General features: G+C 42.7%; 1 protein-coding gene across 1 annotated transcript in view; it reads right to left on the bottom strand.

The window, feature by feature from the left end:
- Positions 1 to 796: 796 nt before the first annotated feature.
- MTAP (methylthioadenosine phosphorylase) overlaps positions 797 to 20,838 on the bottom strand; it is a 61,426-nt gene continuing 41,384 nt past the window's right edge. The window contains exons 6-8 of the mRNA XM_080668150.1: positions 18,508 to 18,747; positions 5,975 to 6,097; positions 797 to 2,244 (exon numbers count right to left, since the gene is read on the bottom strand). Coding sequence (XP_080524276.1) covers positions 2,206 to 2,244; positions 5,975 to 6,097; positions 18,508 to 18,747 — 402 coding nt within the window. The 3' untranslated portion in view covers positions 797 to 2,205. The remainder of the gene's footprint in view (positions 2,245 to 5,974; positions 6,098 to 18,507; positions 18,748 to 20,838) is intronic.

Raw genomic sequence — 20,838 nt, forward strand, 5'->3', positions numbered from 1 at the left:
AAGGCACATTTTTCAGTTGCCTAGTATAAACAACTCCAGGAAATACTGAGGCTAATTTGCAAAACATTCTTAGGTCTCAAATGTAACCTTGTAATACCAGCCTTCTCCACTCTTTTGGTTAACACCATGCATAAATTATTCTGATTGTTCATCCTCAAAATCAGTAAAAGAATAATAAGTAGCTCATAATACCAATACAGATTTGTAAGTAAATGTAAATATACTAATCAGTAACTGGTCACTCTTCCAAGGACCTAAGTCACTAAGCTAGAACTTCTCTATTATGCCCATAATCCACTAGGGAAACTTCCAAATGCTCAAAACTACTGATCATGATGTTAATTTTGTAAAAAAAAAAAAAGGAGCATACCAAGAATAAATGGTCAAAGTTCTTAAGAATGAAGTATAAGGAAAACTAGATTGGCCCTGTATAAGCAATGAATGATGGGTAACAGAAAACAAGTATTGTCCATTTGTGAAGTCTGGAAATGAGGTTGCTAGAAAAGGCTACTGGATTAAGAAAAATATCTAAAAGTTGGGGAGAACAGTACTTTCTGAAGGCAGCAAGAAAAATGCCCACAGGTTTTCACCTTCACATCTTCAGACATCTAAGAATGAAGGAAAGTAAGGGGTGGTATATATTAAAGGGGAGCGAAAACAATTACTGGTTGGAGCCAGAGAATCCTGGGTTCAGATCCACTAGGTCCTTTGTGGGTCCCTATTTGTGCAAGTAGAGTTGAAACCACTGCATTAGAGAATCCGAGACATAATGACATGTAACCCAGACTGCTCAGTATTAATGCTGGAGGGTAACTGGTTTATTTCACTGTTTACAATCAGTAGCTTATAATCTTGAAGGCAATCTCACAGACACAAATACACTGACTTTACATACTCTTCGATTGGTCAAAAGCTACATCATTCAAGGACCCTATATAATAGACCACAGTGAAAATTAATGATCCTGAGGAAAAAAGATCTGCTTGTGATAGAAAAGAAAACCCATTCCTTTAAAGTTAATAATAGAAGGTTAATTTAAAAAATATCTGGCACACTATAATGTGTGTATGTAGTCTCTTCGATAGTTTAAGATATCTCAGTGATAACTGCCCAGCTCTTCTCAAGATGTTTGCAAACCCAAGTATCTCGATGACTGTTCAAGTCATTAATGATCTTTTTTATTTTTTACAAAATAAAGATGAAACTCAAAAAGAACTTATTATTACCATCTTAATTTTTGCCTCATTAGCAGAAACAATGTGTTTAACAGCTGGATCTTTCTCAGTAATTTTTTATTTTTAAAACAACTATACTCTTTGATTATATTCATGTAGAAAAAATAAATGTGAAGACAGAAAAGAATAAAGGAAATTAAAATGGTCCAATATACGCCCAAAGTATAATAAAAGATTATATGTCTTCCTAGTCTTTTTTGCACATTTATGTAGAATTCTTAAAACAAAATCAGTACTGTAAAAGGCTCACATGTCCTTTTTTTCCCATTTTATATTATACAGCAACCAATTCTTTAGGACATTAAATATTATATAAAAACATGATCTTCAGTTGGCTCCTTCATAATCTAATTAGAGCTTAACCATAATTTATATCTAATTTTTGGATATTCAGATGGTTTTGAATCTTTGCTATTAAAACGGACACTATATAAAACATACTTCTTTACACTTAATTCTTTGCAGTTATCATTCACTACCATATTTCTAATTTTTTAAAGACAAATTTTTAAAGATAAAAGGAACAGAGTAACCAGCAAAAAGGGTGTTAAGTATTTTTAAGCCTTTTGGGTACATTTACCAAACCGCACTCCAGAAAGACTGTACACATTTACAGTGCCACCAATAAATAGTCCGAGTCCCATTCTGTCTTCATATTCGTTGGCAACATAAGAAACTGCACCTCCCACCCATTACTGTTATGAATTTAATGGGGGAAAGGCGAATGGTATCTTCTTGTCTTTTTTTCTAAAGGGTAGGAATTTTCCACATGTTTACTGGTCATTTGCTTCCCTGTTTTTTGGAGCCGTCCATGTCTTTCGGAAGGCATCTCTCACACTGGCATGGTCTTAGCACATGTTCTTCCTTAGCGGGCAAGGGCACGAAAGCTTTTCCACATTTCAAATTAAGCAGGAATTCCCCAAATGACTAGAATTAGAAAGTCTTATCTTCTGGGAAGTCATGCTGTATTTTAATGTCTTGGTAATAAAACAGAGAACTGGGCCATATTCTGAAAGGAAAAAAGTAGGCACAGATTATAATTAACCAAGCACTTACTGGTTTTTATGCATGATTTTACTGGAATGCTGTAAAAAACCATATTTTGATTTTAGAGTGCAAACTCATGAGCATACACTTTTAATAAACCATCCAGGAAATTTGCATGTTCACCAAAGGAGCTCCTAACCGATTCCTTACGCTCCCTTCCTGTGAGTGAGGTTCGTGATGCTTTACCTCAGAGGACTGCTCGGATTCTCACTATCTCCATTCCTTACATATGAACTAGGACACATTTACACATCAGCCCCAGTCTGGATTTTTGTTTATGCAACCTCCATTTTTCACCTTATCCCACTGAAAAAAATCATTCAAATTTTAATATTTTACTATCTCCAAAGGGAGTAGGATCTTCTTCATGAGAGCAAGTCTAATTGTATCTTTGCAAACCACGATTTGACAGCGGGCACTCAGTATTTCTGAAACGAATTAGTGAATGATACGCATTTCAGTGCTGAGAGAGCTGAGAAGAAGGAATTATTGTAAGGTGATCCTTAGAGCTATAGAATGAAGGCCACGATTCTTCACTTTCTCTCTTTAGGTTACATATTCCTTTGAGAATCTGATGAAAGCTACACACAGCCTCTTTAAAAATGAATACATAGAACACTACATACCAATTTTACACACAATTTCAGAAGCTTCAGAGGGGAGGAAAACACTGATTTCTAAGTTTAAGAGATTACAGTCAAATTGGGACAGTTGAGAAAAACCAAAACCCACCACATATCTTGTAGGCAAATAACAGCAGCCAATATCAGTATGAGTCACAGTTCCAAGAAGTCGAGGTGTGATTCGTGCACTGGGGGGTGGGGGTCCCTCAGCCCAGCCTGTGCCCTCTTGCACTCCAGGACCCCTCAGGGGATGTCTGACTGCTGACTTGTGGCTGGATGGCCTTCTGCGGCTGCACAGCCTGCTGCTTGAGCTTCAGCAGCTGCAGCACATACACACACTGGGCCACCACAGTCTGTCCTGTGAACACCATCAAGTGGGTGAGTCAAGCACGGTGGCAGGATCACCCTGAGTTCCCTGCGCTTCCCTGAGATGTTCAGACTGCCTGCCTTCTACAGAGAACGTCACCAGGATCAGGCCTAAGCTGGCAGTCAGACATTCCTCTCGCAGTCTGGGACCCCTTGGGAGATGTAGCAGTGCGCCAAGCGGCCAGGAAGGAGCCCGAATTGGGGCTGGGTGCCACACTGCTCACACTCATCCTGGCCCGCTGCCGCCGCTGGTAGTGCTGCCATGGAGTCAGGAGAGGCTCCTGCCATGGCAGTTGCACTTGCCAGCCATGAGCCCGGCTTCTGGCTGCACCGGGTGCGGCTCTTGTGTTGAACATCTGCCCCCTGGTGGTCAGTGTGCATCATAGTGACCGGTCGTTCTGCTGTAATGGTCACTTAGGCTTTTATATATATAGATGCGCATTACACTCACGCAAATTTAACTGTTTCTAAACTGACATTTCCCAATTCTTATTATTTCCAACTAGGAGCCAAGTGCGTGATTCGAAATCACAGGGCACTGCCCACCCTCGACTCGCCGGTCCGGCCCTGCCTCGCTCCTAGGGCTCCGCAGCAGCTGTGGCCGGTCCAGCCCTGCCTCCCTCTCCGACCCTTGAAGCAACCGCGGCTGCTGCTTATCAGGCCCTCCCCCAGCGCAGGCGCGTGGAGGCCCCTACTGCCCCGCCCCCGACCCTGTGCGCACAACCTCCTCCTGTCTGGTTGACCTGTTATGGTGTCCTGGTTAATTAACGTATTTCTCCATTATACACACACACACACACACACACACACACACACACACACACACACATATATATATATGATTCTTATTATTTTCTAGTCCTCTTTTCTTCAATAAGGGCTTTTATATTTCAACTAGAGGCCCGGTGCACAAAATTCATGCACTTGGTGGTGGGGGGGTGTCTCCCTCAGCCCGGCCTGTACCCTCTCGCAATCTGGGACCGCTGGCTCTTAACCACCTGCCTGCCTGCCTGCCTGCCTGATTGCCCCAACCACTCGCCTGCCTGCCTGATCGCCCCTAACCACTCTGCCTCTGCCTCCGCTGCCGTGGCTATGTCCAGAAGGATGTCCTGAAGGTCATTTGGCTGACTGGTCTACTTAGCATATTACGCTTTTATTATTATAGATATGATAAAATACTTCATGGAGGAAAGGGATTATTATTTATTCATTAAAGGACATTTATCCCTAGGTATATAGGTTGAAACCAACTGATGTTTCTTGTTCCTTATGGACTTAAAAGTCTAGCAGGAAAGATAGATTACAAATCCCATATTCCTGACTTTGCCAGTCCTAAAGTCATCATAATTATACCGGTGTGCAGGAGCCTGCCCGTACCAGCTTATGAGACCCATCTACATGTATCCTGTCCCAGCTTATCAGTGGCTTCATGTTGGTATCTTAAAGTTAGCTATGCTGGAGCATTTACACCACGTGACTGGAAAACACTGTAAATCATGACTTCCCCACACCCAGGGGTTATCAATCATTCACTACCATATTGCGTCCCCATCACACTAAAGTTATGGCTCTTGTTCCAGGGCTCCTTGATGGTAACTGGGGTAGGGAAGGCTTTTATCAACCTTTTAAATCCTTTCTCAATTACTGGAATAAGACCTAAGAGTATAGGTGTGTCCTAGGAGACCTCAGAACATACTGGCTACCCTCTTTGGATATTAGGTGAATGTAAAATCTGATCAGTTTGAGGCAATTCCATATCTAATATGGTTAATCAAGAGTCACAACATGTCCAAATAAAAAGCATACATCTCTGAGTGTGGCAGTCAGTTTAAATTACAGGGTGGGGCTAAGTAGGCTTACAGAGTTTATTCTTATATTATTACTAATTATTTCCTTATTTTCCACCTGAGCAACTGTAAGACTACTTTTGCCCCACTCTGTATATTCAGGGAGTTAATACTAGAGTTGAAAAGTTACCGCCTGATTGGCGTGGCTCAGTGGTTGAACGTCAACCTATGAACCAGGAGGTCACAGTTTGATTGCCAGTCAGAGCACATGCCCAGGTTGTGGGCTCAGTCCCCAGAAGGGGGTGTGTAGGAGGCAGCTGATCAATGATTCTCTCTCATCATTGATATTTTATCTCTTTTTCCCCTCTCTCTTCCTCTCTTGAAATCACTAAAAATAAATAAAAAAAGAAAAAGTTACCAGCCTGCAACCCACCCGATGTTTATCACTAATAACTCTTAAGTTAGATGCAACATGAAGAGTAAGCAGATATTCCCCGGCACCATCTTGTTACTGCTCTGTCAGTTTTAGCTTTAAAGGCTGCAACCACTCTGCATGGATCTGCCAGAGAAAAAACAGCGTCCTTGGCTACGTAGGCCATGTGCAGAGCAAGTGCTATCCATCTTCTGAAGTGGGACTTAAGAGATACACTGCAGGGCAGAACCGTGTCAAGAATCTGGCACAGTAGATGATAAAACTCTCCCCACCTCAGCTTCCAAAGGTCTCGCATTACCAGGCAGCTCTAACTTCCCAGTATCACAAATGGTTACTATGGAAGGAAATGGAATGAAAACTTGCAGAAAACATCTAGGCTAGTATAAAACACAGGAGGGGATGCCCCAAGGGTGAGATGCACACAAGAGGAAAGGCAGCTGAGGATGTGAAAGTGTCTGCTTGCAGATGGCTCGGGATACTTACCTTCAGGTTATGGAGGGTTTCTGACCATTCCATGGAACCTATCTGAGGTATGGTCGTGAGAAGCAAACTTTTGGCTTTATTGGCATTTTCTTTCAGGGTCTTTAAAACCCGGTCCACCGAAACCTAGAGAAACAACAGCACAGGATGTTTCCAGCAATTAAAAAATCACACTGTTTTTTGTGGAACATTTCCCGAAGTTCCTCCCTGATCTGTGAAGTCAGTTGATTCTAGTTGCAACCCCCGATCCCAAGTTTTGCATTTATCAAGATGGTCTTGGTCCCACGGGGGAGGTCTTGGAGAAAACAAACACCTCTGAAAAGTACCTTTTGCAACATGAATTCTAAGAAACTCTCTCCAGAGGGGTAATGTGTTAGCAGCTCTAGAAAGCTGTGGCTGTTCTCCCCAGGTCCACAGAATGGATCCCAGTCACAAAACTGTTGCTACACTGAATAACCAACCAGTCTGAAAAGAAACATTTCTCTTGCGAGAAGTCTTCCAGCTAATAAAGAAAAATGATGAAATCAGAGTATCATTATTTTAATAGCTGCCAATGAATTAATGGATGGGCTGCTAAACTCTCTCTCTCTCATACACACACACGCAAAACCCAAACCAAATAAACAATCCACTCTTCTGATGGAAAACTAAACGCTACGTAGGATACCTGAATCTGAATAAGTCTAGATCCAGCTACCAATTTACATAAAATACAGAGGACAGAGAATCTGGTTAAACTACCCTGAGGAGATGATTTCAACAATTCAGAATGTGGGAAAGTACAGGTCAAATCACTTGGTTTCTTTTTAGAAAACCTGGAAGAAGAAATCATCTGAGATAGCTGGAAACGTGGACTCTGCCTGGGAATGGTAAGGCATTCTGGTTGGAATGTGACAAGGACAAGGTGGCTACGTTAGATATCTCCTAACATGCTGATGGACAGAGCTATGGATCAGAGGATAGATGAAATACGAGTGGCTAGAAGTTGATATTATAATGGTTGACGTCGGATTCACAGAAACCCACAGGATTGTCTGCTTTTGTCTGTAACTAAAATTGCTTCATAAGGAAAGGGTGGAAAAAGCTGTGACTATACACTGGCCGTTTAGAGGAAGAGTACTTGTCACACTTCACTCTACTTAGAAGAAATCCAAGATTCAGGGCACAGCGATTTCAGCTTTCATTTGGTTTCCTGGAGTATGAAGTCCAGACCCCTCCCACAAACACCAGGATGTGGTTAGACAAGACGATCAGTACCGCAGCAGAGGGAGTCCCATTACTGTGGGAACACAGAGCGGTGACCAGCTGGGTGCCCACGTATGGGCACAGTTCACGTGGATCCTTGAAATGCAGGGTCATAAAGTGTGCAAGAGGCTTTCCTTACGTTTACTCGTGTCCTTACACTTCCTGTGACTGGTATTTCTATATAGACTGACTTCTGTTCTCTTTGTTCCTGCTGTTGGGCTCCACCCAAAATGCCTCCCTATTAACCTCCTCACGTTCAAATCTAACCTGCTGTTGGAGGACCAGCTCAATTCTCAAATTTCCTTCACCAATTTTTTATAGTCTTTCTGCCCCCACCCCCATCACTGCTACTATCTGGTGACCGACCAACCTCCTAGGAGCCAGCATTAAACTAGTTGCTCTACACATTCCATTTGGCTTAATTCTCCCAGTAATCTAGCAAGATCAGAAGTGTAACTGAACAACTCACGCCCCGCACCCCGAAGCCCTGGCTCCATCCCACAGAAGAGTAACTTGTTAAATAATGGGCCAGGTATCACAAGTAATTGGAGGACAGAAATTTGAAGGTGGCTTGGCAACTCTAAAACTGTTTGATCATGCCAGGCTGTACAGCTGGTTTGAAGCACAACACACATGGCTGGCTGGCTGGCTGAGATGATGCTATCTGTGTCAAATCTTCGTGTGGCACTTAACATTATTTGCCTTCATGACTTACCACTTACAGAAACCTAGTTTCTCTACTTTTAACTGAAGTAGTTCCAACTGACTGCTTTCCAAACCTCACGGGGTTGACTGAAGGAAAGCACCGTTAGCTCTGCAGACAGATACGTTCCTAGATCAAGCAGAAAGCCACAGGCAGGCAACAATGCGTCCTCAGGAGTGGCAGACACTGAAGTCTTCTATTCATTGGGAGCAGCTTCCTAACACCTCGAGGCCGAGCAGTTCCCTTCAAAGAGCAAAGCTGCCAAGTCAGGGACTGTACTGCAGCAGGATTTACAAATCTCTTACATTAAAGAGCATCCTCGTAGCTAATTACACTGAAGGGTCAGGATAAGGCATCATGCAAAACACAGAACCCGTGTTCATCTATGGCTGAAAATCCATGTAAATGAACAGACAGACAGCAAGAATATCTGTTTTACATGAAACTGGGTGGTGAAACAAGCAGCTCTGAGGTGGTAGAAAGGGTCCCCCTGCAGAAGATATCACCTGTCCTAAATGTGCTCAGAGCAGCCACCCCTACACTTTTTTCTTACTTCAAAATTCCTTGACTGGCTTGGTGAGTGTGGCTCACTGGGTTAGCATCAACCCATGAACCAGGAGGTCATGGTTCAATTCCTGGTCAGGGCATGTGCCTGGGTTGTAGGCCTGATCCCCAGTGGGGGGCGTGCAAGGAGGCAGCTGATCAATGATTCTCTCTCATCATTGATGCTTCTGTCTCTCCCTCTCCCTTCCTCTCTGAAATCAATAAACACACATGACTATAGTTCTGTCCCTTTCTCTATTTTAAATCAAACAAATGATCCAGTTTCTTCAAGTGAAATGCAAGGGTTGAAAAGAGAGAGGAAAATATTAGGTTAAAAGAGACCCTGAGTAGTTGAAAACGATTAGACAAGAGGGAAAAAGTGAACAATCTAAATATTTGAGTATATTAAGAAATTAAGATTGCGGAAGATGGCTGCTGAAAGAAAGGCAGACTGCAAGATAGTGAGTGAGAAAACAAAGGAAGAGTGTGTGGTCACACGGGGAGTATTTGTTGGTGAGTTGAGGGACAGCTATACACCAGGAGACTGTGGCAACCCCCACTGCTGCTGGGTTCCCTCCCAGAGCGACTGGCTCAGAAGCAGAGACAGCGCCATCTTGAAGGGGAAAGTGGATGTTGTCGGGAGCCTGAAAAGCCTGGGGAATCTACAACTACGGCACCCACTGAACAGCTGCGAACCCGAGAACACTGGTTCCCAAGTGGCGCAAGCACGCAGATTCAGAGGAGCTCTACACTCCACCACGGGAAGGTCAGATTTCACCTGGGAGAAGGTGAGGTCTGTGGTCCCGGCAGGAGAGAGAAACGTGCATGCGGGAGCTGGAGGACTGTGGGAAGTATGCACCTAGAAAAATCCGTGGCTGTTGGGGCTGGCGTGATCCGTGAATGTGGAAGGGGGTCTGCAGAGCTGCTAACAAAAGGGAACTCTAAAAAGCAACCCATTTTGATCTGGGTGCAAAAGGACAGCCTAAAAATTTTAAAAGTGTGCCAGCTGCTTAGACCCAAGGGGAAAAAAGACTGCACAGACTTGCGTGCAGCCCCGGAGTTCACACACTTAACTCTGGCTCTTATTTATTTATTTATTTTTCCCTCTTTAAATCCTTGCTTCTGATTACTAAGCCCAATACATAGGATCACCCAATTGGGGTCACTCTAAGAGACTGCAGGGGAAAGTTGTTTTTCTGGAAGCTGGGAATGAGAGCAGGGAATAACCATCAGAGAACCAGCTCTGGGGCAACCCACTCCCCCAAACCGGTATTAAGTGCCACAGGGAAAACAAATCTAAACACTAGCTAGAGAGGACCTATAGACCCAGAGGTCAATCCAGAAACAATGCCACCCAGGGGTTGAATCACAAATTGACTCTTGTGTAAACACAAATAAAATGCCTGCTTAAAAATCAGGACTGGCTTACAACACTGAGGAGCAGTGGAACGCAGGGAACTGCAATACTGTCCTGACTTGGAAACAGGTGTACCAAACAAACAGCAGAGGAAGTGAATGACCTTCACTACTGCACATTTTTATTTTTTTCCATCTTTTACTTAAGAAACTAAAATTTTTCTTTTTTCCTCACTTGATTTTACCTTTTTAATTATTATATTTTTATTTTCAATCAGTATTATTACTACTGCTCTTTTCCTTTTATTAAAAAAAGTGTCATTTTCTTTTCTTTTTATTTTACTTTGGGATTAGTGTTCTACATTCTATTTTCATCTTTCCTTTAGCATCATTTTACTCTATCTCAACTTTACCTTTACGCCATCACTTTCTTCCTCACTTTTCCCCTTTTGTTCTGTTTCACTTACCCTATTCCTGCTTTAGGTTTTCCCTATTCCTTCTTTTTACCCCATTAAAATTTCAATCTACTTATATCTAATTACCAATGCCCTGCTCCAAGTTCATACACAGCTCTCTCTTATCTTTCTTCACTATCCAAATTTTTTTTCTCTCAGTACTTTTGTTGTTGTTTGCTTGATTGTTGATTAAATCGATTTTTTATGCTTGTTTGTGAGATTTTTTTTCGTTTTTTCTTTTTGTTATTTTTGTTTTGTTTTTTTTTGCTTCTGTTTTCCCTCGCCTCACTTGATATTAGCTGTGGTTTGTAGTTTGCATTCATCTCCAGGTACTTATTGCTGGCATGTGTTGGGATTAGTGGCTGTTCTATTGGAGCCTTCTCCCCATATGTATAGTTTTTCCCACCTTCTTTCTTATTCTCTCTCTTTTCCCTCTTATTTTTTTTCTCCTTTTCCCAATTTCATTTTTGCACTCCCTTTTTTTTTTCTTTTCTTCTTTCTTTCTTATCCTCTAATTTGCCTTTCTATGGTGGTCACCTTTATTTGGGGTTATTAATATTGTGAATACATTTGTGTTCAGTGCCCTGTGTGTTGTGCCTTGTTGTGTTGTATTTTGTGCCTTTAAATCAATGCAGGAGAGAGAGAACTACATAACCAGACATGCAGAGACGAGAGAACATGGGGAGACAAAGAAACAGCCCGCATATGAAAGAAAAGCAGGCATCACCAGAAAAGAAAGTAAATGAAATGGAGGCAAGCAACCTGTCGGAGGAAGAATTCAGAGAAATGGTCATAAGGTCGCTGAAAAGAATGGAAGACAAATTTGACAATACGTGTAAGAACCAAGAGGAAATGAAGAAGAATCAAGAAGAAATGAAAAATGACATCGCTGCTGTAAAGAACTCAATAGAAAGCATCAAGAGTAGACTAGAAGAAGCAGAGGACCGCATCAGTGAGCTAGAAGACAAGGTAGGAAAAAATACCCAAGTAGAGCAGCTTCTAGAAAAAAAAACTTAAAAAGCAGGAGGAGAGCCTAAGGGAACTTTGGGACAACACAAAACAAAACAACATCCGTATAATAGGGATCCCAGAAGGAGAGGAAACTGAGCAAAGAACAGAAAACCTGTTTGAAGAAATAATGACAGAAAACTTCCCTGACATAGGGAAGAAAAACCCCACACAAATCCAAGAAGCTCACAGAGACCCAAGCAAAATGAACCCCAAAAAACTGACGCCAAGGCACATTATAATTAAACTGGCAAACACCAACGACAAAGTAAGAATCTTAAAAGCAGCCAGGGAGAGATAGAAAGTTACCTATAAAGAAAACCCCCATCAGACTAGCAACTGATTTCTCAACAGAAACTCATCAGGCCAGAAGGGAATGGAATGAAATACACAAAGTCATGCAAAGGAAAGGTCTGAATCCAAGAATACTGTACCCAGCAAGGCTATCAATCAAAATTGAAGGTGAAATCAGGAGCTTCACAGACAAAAAGGGACTAAAGGAGTTTATTACCACCAAGCCAGCAATGCAAGAAATGATAAAGGGTCTGCTGTAAAAAGAAGAAATAGGAAGCGAAGAAGGAAGACAGGGGTAAAGAATAAAAATAGCGACAAACAAGTACCTATCAATAATAACTTTAAATGTGTAAATGGATTAAATGCCCCAATCAAAAGACATAGGGTAACGGATTGGATAAGAAAACACGACCCATATATCTGCTGTCTACAAGAAACCCAACTCAGAAAAAAAGACACACACAGACTGAGGGTGAAGGGATGGAAAAAAGTTTTTTAGGCGAATGGAAATGAAAAAATGGCGGGGATAGCAATACTTATATCTGACAAATTAGATCTCAAAGTGAAGGACATAACAAGAGATAAGGAAGGCCACTTCATAATACTAAAGGGAGCAATCCAACAAGAAGAAATAACTCTAGTAAACATATATGCACTCAATACAGGAGCACCCAAATTCAATAAAAGAACTCCTGGAGGATATCAAGGGAGAGATTGACAGCAATACAATCATAGTAGGAGACTTTAATTCCCCACTATCACCATTGGACAAATCCTCTAAACAAAAAATCAGCAAAGAAACATCAATCCTGAATGACTCACTAGACCAGATGGAATTAATCGACATCTTCAGAATATTTCACCCCAAAGCCACAGAATATACATTCTTCTCAAGTGCACATTTTTCAAAGATAGACCATATATTGGGTCACAGGCAAAGTCTCTTCAAATTCAAGAAGATAGAAATCATATCAAGCATCTTCACAGATCACAATGGCATAAAACTGGAAATCAACTACAATAAAAACAATCCAAAAAAATCAAATACATGGAGACTAAACTGCATGCTATTAAACAATGACTGGGTTACCAGAGAGATCAAAGAAGAAATAAAAAACATCATGGCAACTAACGACAATGAAAACACAACAATCCAAAATCTATGGGACACAACGAAAGCAGTCTTGAGAGGAAAGTTCAAAGCTCTACAAGGCTACTGCAAAAAAATAAGAAACAATGGTAATAAATTACCTAACCCTACAACTCAAAGAGTTAGAAATAGAGCAACAAGAAAAGCCCAGTGTAAGCAGAAGGAAGGAAATAATAAAGATCAGAGCAGAGATAAATGACAGAGACAAAAAAAAAAAAAAAAACCAATACAAAAGATCAAAAAAACCAAGAGCTGGTTCTTTGAAAGGATAAACAAGATTGATGAACCCCTAGCCAGGCTCACCAAGAAGCAAAGAGAGAGGACCCAAATAAACAAATCAGAAATGAAAGAGGAGAAATAACAACAGACCCCACCGAAGTACAAAGGACTGTTAAAAAATACTATGAACAACTCTATTCCAACAAATGGGACAACCTGGAGGAAATGGACATATTCCTAGAAAAATACAACCTTCCAAAACTTACTCAGGAAGATTCTAAAAATCTCAATAGGCCAATAACTATGGAAGAAATTGAAGCAGTCATCAAAAAGCTTTCAGCAAACAAAAGCCCAGGGCCAGATGGCTTCACAGGGGAGTTTTACCAAACATTCTAAGAAGAACTAAAACCTGTCCTCCTCAAACTACTCCAAAAAATTCAAGAAGAAGGAACACTTCCAAGCTCATTCTATGAAGCCAGCATCACCCTACTACAAAAACCAGATAAAGACAACACAATGAAGGAGAATTACAGGCCAATATCCCTCATGAACATAGATGCCCAAATCATCAACAAAATTCTAGCAAATCGGATCCAGCAGTACATCAGAAAGATCATACACCATGACCAAGTGGGATTTATCCCAGGAATGCAAGGATAGTACAATATCAGCAAATCAATAAATGTGATACATCACATAAACAAATTGAGAGATAAAAATCACATAGTCATATCAATTGATGCAGAAAAAGCATTTGACAAAATCCAACACCCTTTCTTGATAAAAACTCTCAGCAGGTGGGAATAGAAAGATCATACCTAAACATAATAAAAGCCATATATGACAAACCCACAGCCAACATCATACTCAATGGGCAAAAACTAAAACCATTTCCCCTAAGAACAGGAACAAGACAGGAATGCCCACTCTCACTACTCCTGTTCGACATAGTACTGGAAGTACTATCCATTGCAATTAGACAAGAAGAAATAAAAGTCATCCAAATTGGAAAAGAAGAAGTAAAGCTGTCCTTATTTGCAGATGACATGATATTGTACATAACAAACCCGAAAGACTCCATCAAAAAACTATTAGACTTAATAAATGAATTCGGCAATGTAGCAGGATACAAAATTAACACCAAGAAACCTATGGCATTTCTATACACCAATACTGAACTTACAGATAGAGAGACCACAAAAGCAATCCCATTTACCATCACACTAAAAAAAAATTGATACCTAGGAATAAACTTAACTACGGAGGTAAAAGACCGATACACGGAAAACTACAGGACACTAAAAAAGAGAGGAAGAAATACACAGATGGAAGAACATACCATGTTCATGGATTGGTAGAATCAACATCATCAAAATGTCCATACTACCCAAAGCAATCTATAGATTCAACAGCATATTTCACAGACCTAGAAAGAACTCTCCAAAAATTCGTCTGGAATAAAAAAACACCCTGAATAGCCACAGCAATCCTGAGAAAGAAGAACAAAGTAGGTGGGATCTCAATACCAGATTTCAAGCTGTATTACAAGGCCACTGTTCTCAAAACTGCCTGGTACTGGCACAAGAACAGACATATAGATCAATGGAATATAATAGAGAACCCAGAAATTGACCTAAATCACTATGCTCAATTAATATTTGACAAAGGAGGCATGAACATACAATGGAGTCAAAACGGTCTCTTCAATAAATGGTGTTGGGAAAATTGGACAGATACATGCAAAAAAATGAAACTAGACCACCAACTTACACCATACACAAAAATAAACGCAAAATGGATAAAAGACTTAAATATAAGATGGGAAACCATAAAAATACTAGAGGAATCCACAGGCAGAGAAATCTCAGACATATGCCGAAGCAATTTCTTCACCAACACCGCTCTTAGGGCAATGGAAACTAAAGAGAAAATAAACAAATGGGACTACATCAAAATAAAAAGCTTTTGCACAGCAAAAGAAACCATCAACAAAACAACAAGAAAGCCCACTGTATGGGAGAACATATTTGCAAATGTTATCACTTATATGGGTTTAATCTCCAACGTCTACAGGAACTTATACAACTTAATAAAAGGAAGATATATGATCCAATAAAAAAAAATGGGTAATGGACCTAAATAGAATCTTTGCGAAAGAAGACAGAAGGAAGGCCAAGAGACATATGAAAACATGCTCAAAGTCACTAATTATCCGAGAGATGCAAATCAAAACGACAATGCGGTACCATCTCACACCTGCAGAATGGCTATCATCAACAAATCAACAAACGACAAGTGCTGGAGAGGATGTAGAGAAAAAGGAACCCCGTGCACTGCTGGTGGGAATGCAGATTGGTGCAGCCACTGTGGAGAACAGTATGGAGTTTCCTCAAAAAATTAAAAATGGAACTCCCATTTGACCCAGTAATCCCACTTCTAGGAATAAAACCCAAGAAACTAGAAACACCAATCAGAAAGGATATATGCACCCCTATGTTCAGAGCAGCACAATTCACCATAGCTAAGATTTGGAAACGGCCTAAGTGCCCATCAGCAGATGAGTGGATTAGAAAACTATGATACATCTACACAATGGAATACTATGCTGATATAAAAAATACGGAATTACTACCATTTGCAGCAGCATGGATGGAACTGGAGAGCATTATGTTAAGTGAAATAAGCCAGGCAATGAAAGAAAAATACCACATGATCTCACTCATTTATGGTAAATAAAGAACATTATAACCTGATGAACAAAAAGATAGATACAGAGGCAGTAAAGCACCGAACAGACTGTCTAATTCCAGCGGGAAGGCTGGGGAGTGTTGGGGAGGGTGGGGGGGAAAGAGATCAACCAAAGGACTTGTATGCATGCATATAGGCACAACCAATGGACACAAGACACTGGGGGGTGGGATGAGGGCATGTGACAGGGGGTAGGTGAGGCTGAGGGAAGGTCAATGGGGGGAAAAAAAGGAGATATATGCACTACTAAATTAAATAAAAAGAAATTAATATCAATATTTTTTGTACAATAATGGTCCTGTGGGTTTTTTTTACTATTTTATTTTTTATAAAAGAGGCCTTCAGCCAGGCTGGTATGGCTCAGTGCTTGAGTGTCGACCCATGAACCAAGAGGTCACTGGTTTGATTCCTGGACAGGGCACATGCCTGGGTTGTGGGTTTGATCCCTGAAGTGGGGGGACATGCAAGAGGCAACCAATCAATGTTTCTCTCTCATCAATGTTTCTATCTCTCTATCCCTCCCCCTTCCTCTCTCTAAAATCAATACACACACACATAAAGAAATATCACTCCACAATGCACTATACACACACACACACCAGAGGCCCGGTGCACGAAATTCGTGCACTGGGGTGTGGGGGTGGGGTGTGTCCCTCAGTCCAGCCTGCACCCTCTCCAATCTGGGACCCCTCGAGGATTGAGCCTAAACGGGCAGTCGGACATCCCTCTCACAATCCAGCTGGCTCCCAACCACTTGCCTGCCTGATTGCCCCTAACCACTTCTGCCGGCCAGCCTGTCACCCCCTAACCCAGCCGTGGGCAAACTATGGCCCGTTCGGCTGTTCTATCCGGATCACGGAGCCGAAAGAGCGGAGGGTTCTCTTGCTCTCCCCTCCGCTCCTTTACTTTGAATTTATACTAGTTCACACAAACACTCCATCCATGCTTTTGTTCCGGCCCTCCACTCCAGTTTAAGAACCCATTGTGGCCCTCGAGTCAAAAAGTTTGCCCACCCCTGCCCTAACCACTCCCCTGCCAGCCCAATTGACGCCTAACTGCTCCCCTGCCGGCCCGATTGCCCCAACTGCCCTCCCCTGCCGGCCGGGTCACCCCTAACTGCCCGCCCTTGCCGACCTGGTCGCCCCCAACTGCCCTCCCCTGCTGGCCTGGTTGCCCCCAACTGCCCTCCCCTGCAGGCTTGGTCCCCCCCAACTGCCCTCCCCTGCAGGCCTGGTCCCCCCCCCAACTGCCCTCCCCTGCAGGCCTGGTCCCCCCAACTGCCCTCCCCTGCAGGCCTGGTCCACCCCAACTGCCCTCCCCCGCAGGTCTGGTCCCCCCCAACTGCCCTCCCCTGCAGGCCTGGTCCCTTCAACTGCCCTCCCCTGCAGGCCTGGTCGCCACCAACTGCCCTCCCCTGCAGGCCTGGTACCCCCAAATGCCCTCCCCTGCTGGCCATCTTTTGTCCACATGGGGGGCGGCCATCTTGTGTTGGAGTGATGGTCAATTTGCATATTACCTCTTTATTATATAGGATATATTTTAAAAGGCAGTTATAAAAACTACTTATGAAAGCAGGGGAGAGAGAAGTGGGTAGGGGCTTATGTATGACACAAAGTGGGCCATGGCCGATACCTGGAAGGCTGGGTGATGGGTCAGTGGGGTTTATTATACTAGACTCTCTACTTTCGAAGATGTTCAATGTTTTCCACAATGAAAAGTATTTGTTCTGGAAGCCTGACCTCAACAGTCCGGCTGGACCATGCCATTTTTATTACCTAAAACCCCTCACTGACTTCCCATCTGAAACACAGTCTCCACGGCCCTGCTTCCTTCTTTCTCCCTCCTCTCCTCTCCACTCAAGCATGCCCACCTTTCCCATTACATAAGGAAGGTTCCCCGACTGCAAATATTTGGCTGAATCAACCAGATTCATACATCTGTATCTCACCTGAGCTTTCTCACATTCGTTTGCTTAATCTCTAACTACCCCCCCGCCACCCCGTGAAAAACACAATGCTGGCTCCTTACCAACCATTTTTGTTTGCTGTCCTACTCCCACACCAAGCATGGTATCCAGTCTTGGTAGGGTAAACAGACAGCTATGAATAGAGCCCACTTACCAGAAAGATATTAAGCAACAGTAAGTTTTTTTCCTTTGAAAAAAAAAGAGCACAGCCGAAACCGGTTTGGCTCAGTGGATAGAGCGTTGGCCTGCGGATTGAAGGGTCCTGGGTTCGATTCCGGTCAAGGGCATGTACCTTGGTTGCGGGCACATCCCCAGTAGGGGGTGTGCAGGAGGCAGCTGATCGATGTTTCTCTCTCATCAATGTTTTTAACTCTCTATCCCTCTCCCTTCCTCTCTGTAAAAAATCAATAAAATATATTTAAAAAAAAAAAAAAAAAGAAAAAAAGAAAAAAAAAGAGCACAAACAGTGGCACAGTACAAGGAAATTACAACCAAGACCTTTATCCTTAAAACAAGGCCTAAATCTCAGTATGATTCCCAGCATGCCTACCATGTACTGTTCACTGCTAATCCTTGGATAAAAGTGTGTTTTTTCTTTGCTATGAAGATTTTGGTCCTTACTTTCCAAAGACAACTATAGAAAATATCTGGCAATAATACTTATCGACAATGTATTAAATGCTGACTTTAAAACCTGGCAGAATGTATTAAACGTTGACTTTAAAACCTGGCAGAAAGGTACTTTCTGGAATGAATGCAATAGAAACACATAGTCAAGATCCTTTCTTACTGGGGCTCATGGCACCTGGCAAGTCAGGCCATACGTGCTCTGGAGAGAATTCCACCTACCACTTCCTCGTGCTCCTTCCAGCAATCATAATCCGTTGCCATGGCGATACTTGCATAGCAAAGTCCAGCCTCCTTAGCAAGAACTACCTCTGGAACTGTGGTCATGTTGATAACATCTGCCCCCCAGGAGCGAAACATGATGCTTTCTGCCCGTGAACTGAAACGTGGTCCTTCGATCGTGAGCATGGTCCCTTTTGAGTGGTACCGGAGTCCTAGCTTCTTAGCAGTCTCTATCAGGACCTGGAAGAGAAGGAACCACAAACGCAAAACATGCAAACCTAAGTTCAGCTTACTACTTTATTTTCCCCTGAAATGTTAAACATTGATTCGTTAAAGATCTTTATTATAAAAGCCTAGTAGCTGCAGACCCTCAGAGAGAATCTGGGAGGGTCAGTTTCCCAGACCCTCAACCACGCACACATCCTGTGTCCCCCGCCCCTGCACATACAGCTCACAGCTATGAGAGACAACAGTGAGCTTTTCCTAAGCACCAGGAATGTGTGTACATGTTTTAATTGCTAAGCTGGGCTGTGAGCAAGGACTTGAGGCTGAGCTCTTAACCTCCAGGCTCAGCGCAGGTGGCACTCCTCATCACATCTCCTCAGAGAGATGTGCAGACAACCGTTTCCAAGCTCCTGAGAAATGCATTCTCATTGCTCTTTTGTGAAAAGTCGGAAGACTTCTGCAAAAGCTTTTTTGGGAGGTTAGAAAGTAATTACTCCATAATCTCTCCTGCCTGTTGCCTCTCCAGGGACACACAGTAAAAACAGAATGGGCCCATGCTGGTTATTTTCTGTCCAGATAGACTTAACCTTAGCCTGTGCTTCAACATTCCTTTTTAATAATAATAATAATAAAAATAGTCTTTTAAACTTAACTGTTAATTAAGGACTGCTGAAAATTCACTTAACCTTTGTCATAGTTTTCTCACCTGTAAAATGGGATAATAAAACTGTATATAACTCAAGAGATAGTGTGAGGATTAAATGAGCTAAGGATATAATACGCACAGAACTGTGTCAGAGACATTGTAAACATATAAATGCTAAACTGGTCTTCTTTCGATTAGAAGCACAGCAGGTCCTTGAACAATGCTGTTTCATTATAACATTGAAGAGGAAAAAAGATCGATTCCCAATGGGCCACTGTCTGTGTGGAGTTTGTCTGCTCTCTCCATCTCTGCGTGGGTTTTCTCTAGGGACTCAGGTTTCCTCCTACATCCCAAGGATGTGAGGTAAGGTTGTATCTACATCGTCCCAGTGTGTGAGTGCCTGTGAATGCACCCTGCGATAAAAGGGCATCCAGTCCAGGGTGGGCCCCACCTGATGCCCTGAGCTGCCCAGATAAGCTCCGGCCACCTATGATCCTGATCGAGAATAAATTTGTTGGAAAATAACTATCTTACTTGTTTTTATTCACCTTCCTTAAATATATATATAGCTCACATTTATTTCAATGTTTAATATTAGAAGGGTTTTGGGATCTTTATATTGAGACTAGAGGCCTGGTGCATGAAAATTCATGCACTGGATTGGGGGTCCCTCAGCCCCCAACCTGCCCCTCTCACAGTCCGGGAGCCCTCAGGGGCAGGAGGCGACCTGGCGATCAGGGGAAGGCGACGCCCCATCACACCTCTGCTGCTGCCACTGCCAGCAGCGCAAGCCTCAGCCCACCCTGGTTACCTGAGCCTCGGGCGGCCTTGGGCGGCTGGGGGACTGAGGGACTCCGGAGGCAGGTATGTGGAGCAGCCGCGCACCTGCCACCCTGGTGGGGCTGAGAGGACTGAGCGCCACCATCTTGTGGCTATGGGCGCCGCCATCATTGAGGGTGTGACAGTCAATTAGCATATTCCCTCCTTATTGGTTGTGGGCACCGCCATCTTTGTGATGGCGGGTCAATTAGCATATTCCCTCTTTATTAGATAGGAAGTTTGGTGATGTTTCTGTCCACTAGAAATATGCCACAAGGACTTAACTCTTGTCTATCTCAACCTAAGGTAAAATTGGTTTTGTTATATATCATTTTGCATAAAGTCACAGTTTCCAAGAACCTATGGACAAGGTTAAGTGAGGATTTATTGTACTGGCAGCTTCTACAGATTCACCAAATAATTGGCAAAGGTTCCTGAGATACCATCCTATATAATAAAAAGCTAATATGCAAACTGTCCCCTCGACCAGGAGTTCCACTGGGGGGGCAGGGCCAGCCCGCCAACCGCACACAGCCCCTCCCCCGGGCTGGCCCAGCCTGATCCCACCCGTGCACGAATTCGTGCACTGGGCCTCTAGTATATATATATAAAATGCAGTGACTCACGGTCAATAGAAGGCT

This window comes from Plecotus auritus (assembly GCF_963455305.1).
Source record: "Plecotus auritus genome assembly, chromosome: 5".
Taxonomy (NCBI): domain Eukaryota; kingdom Metazoa; phylum Chordata; class Mammalia; order Chiroptera; family Vespertilionidae; genus Plecotus; species Plecotus auritus.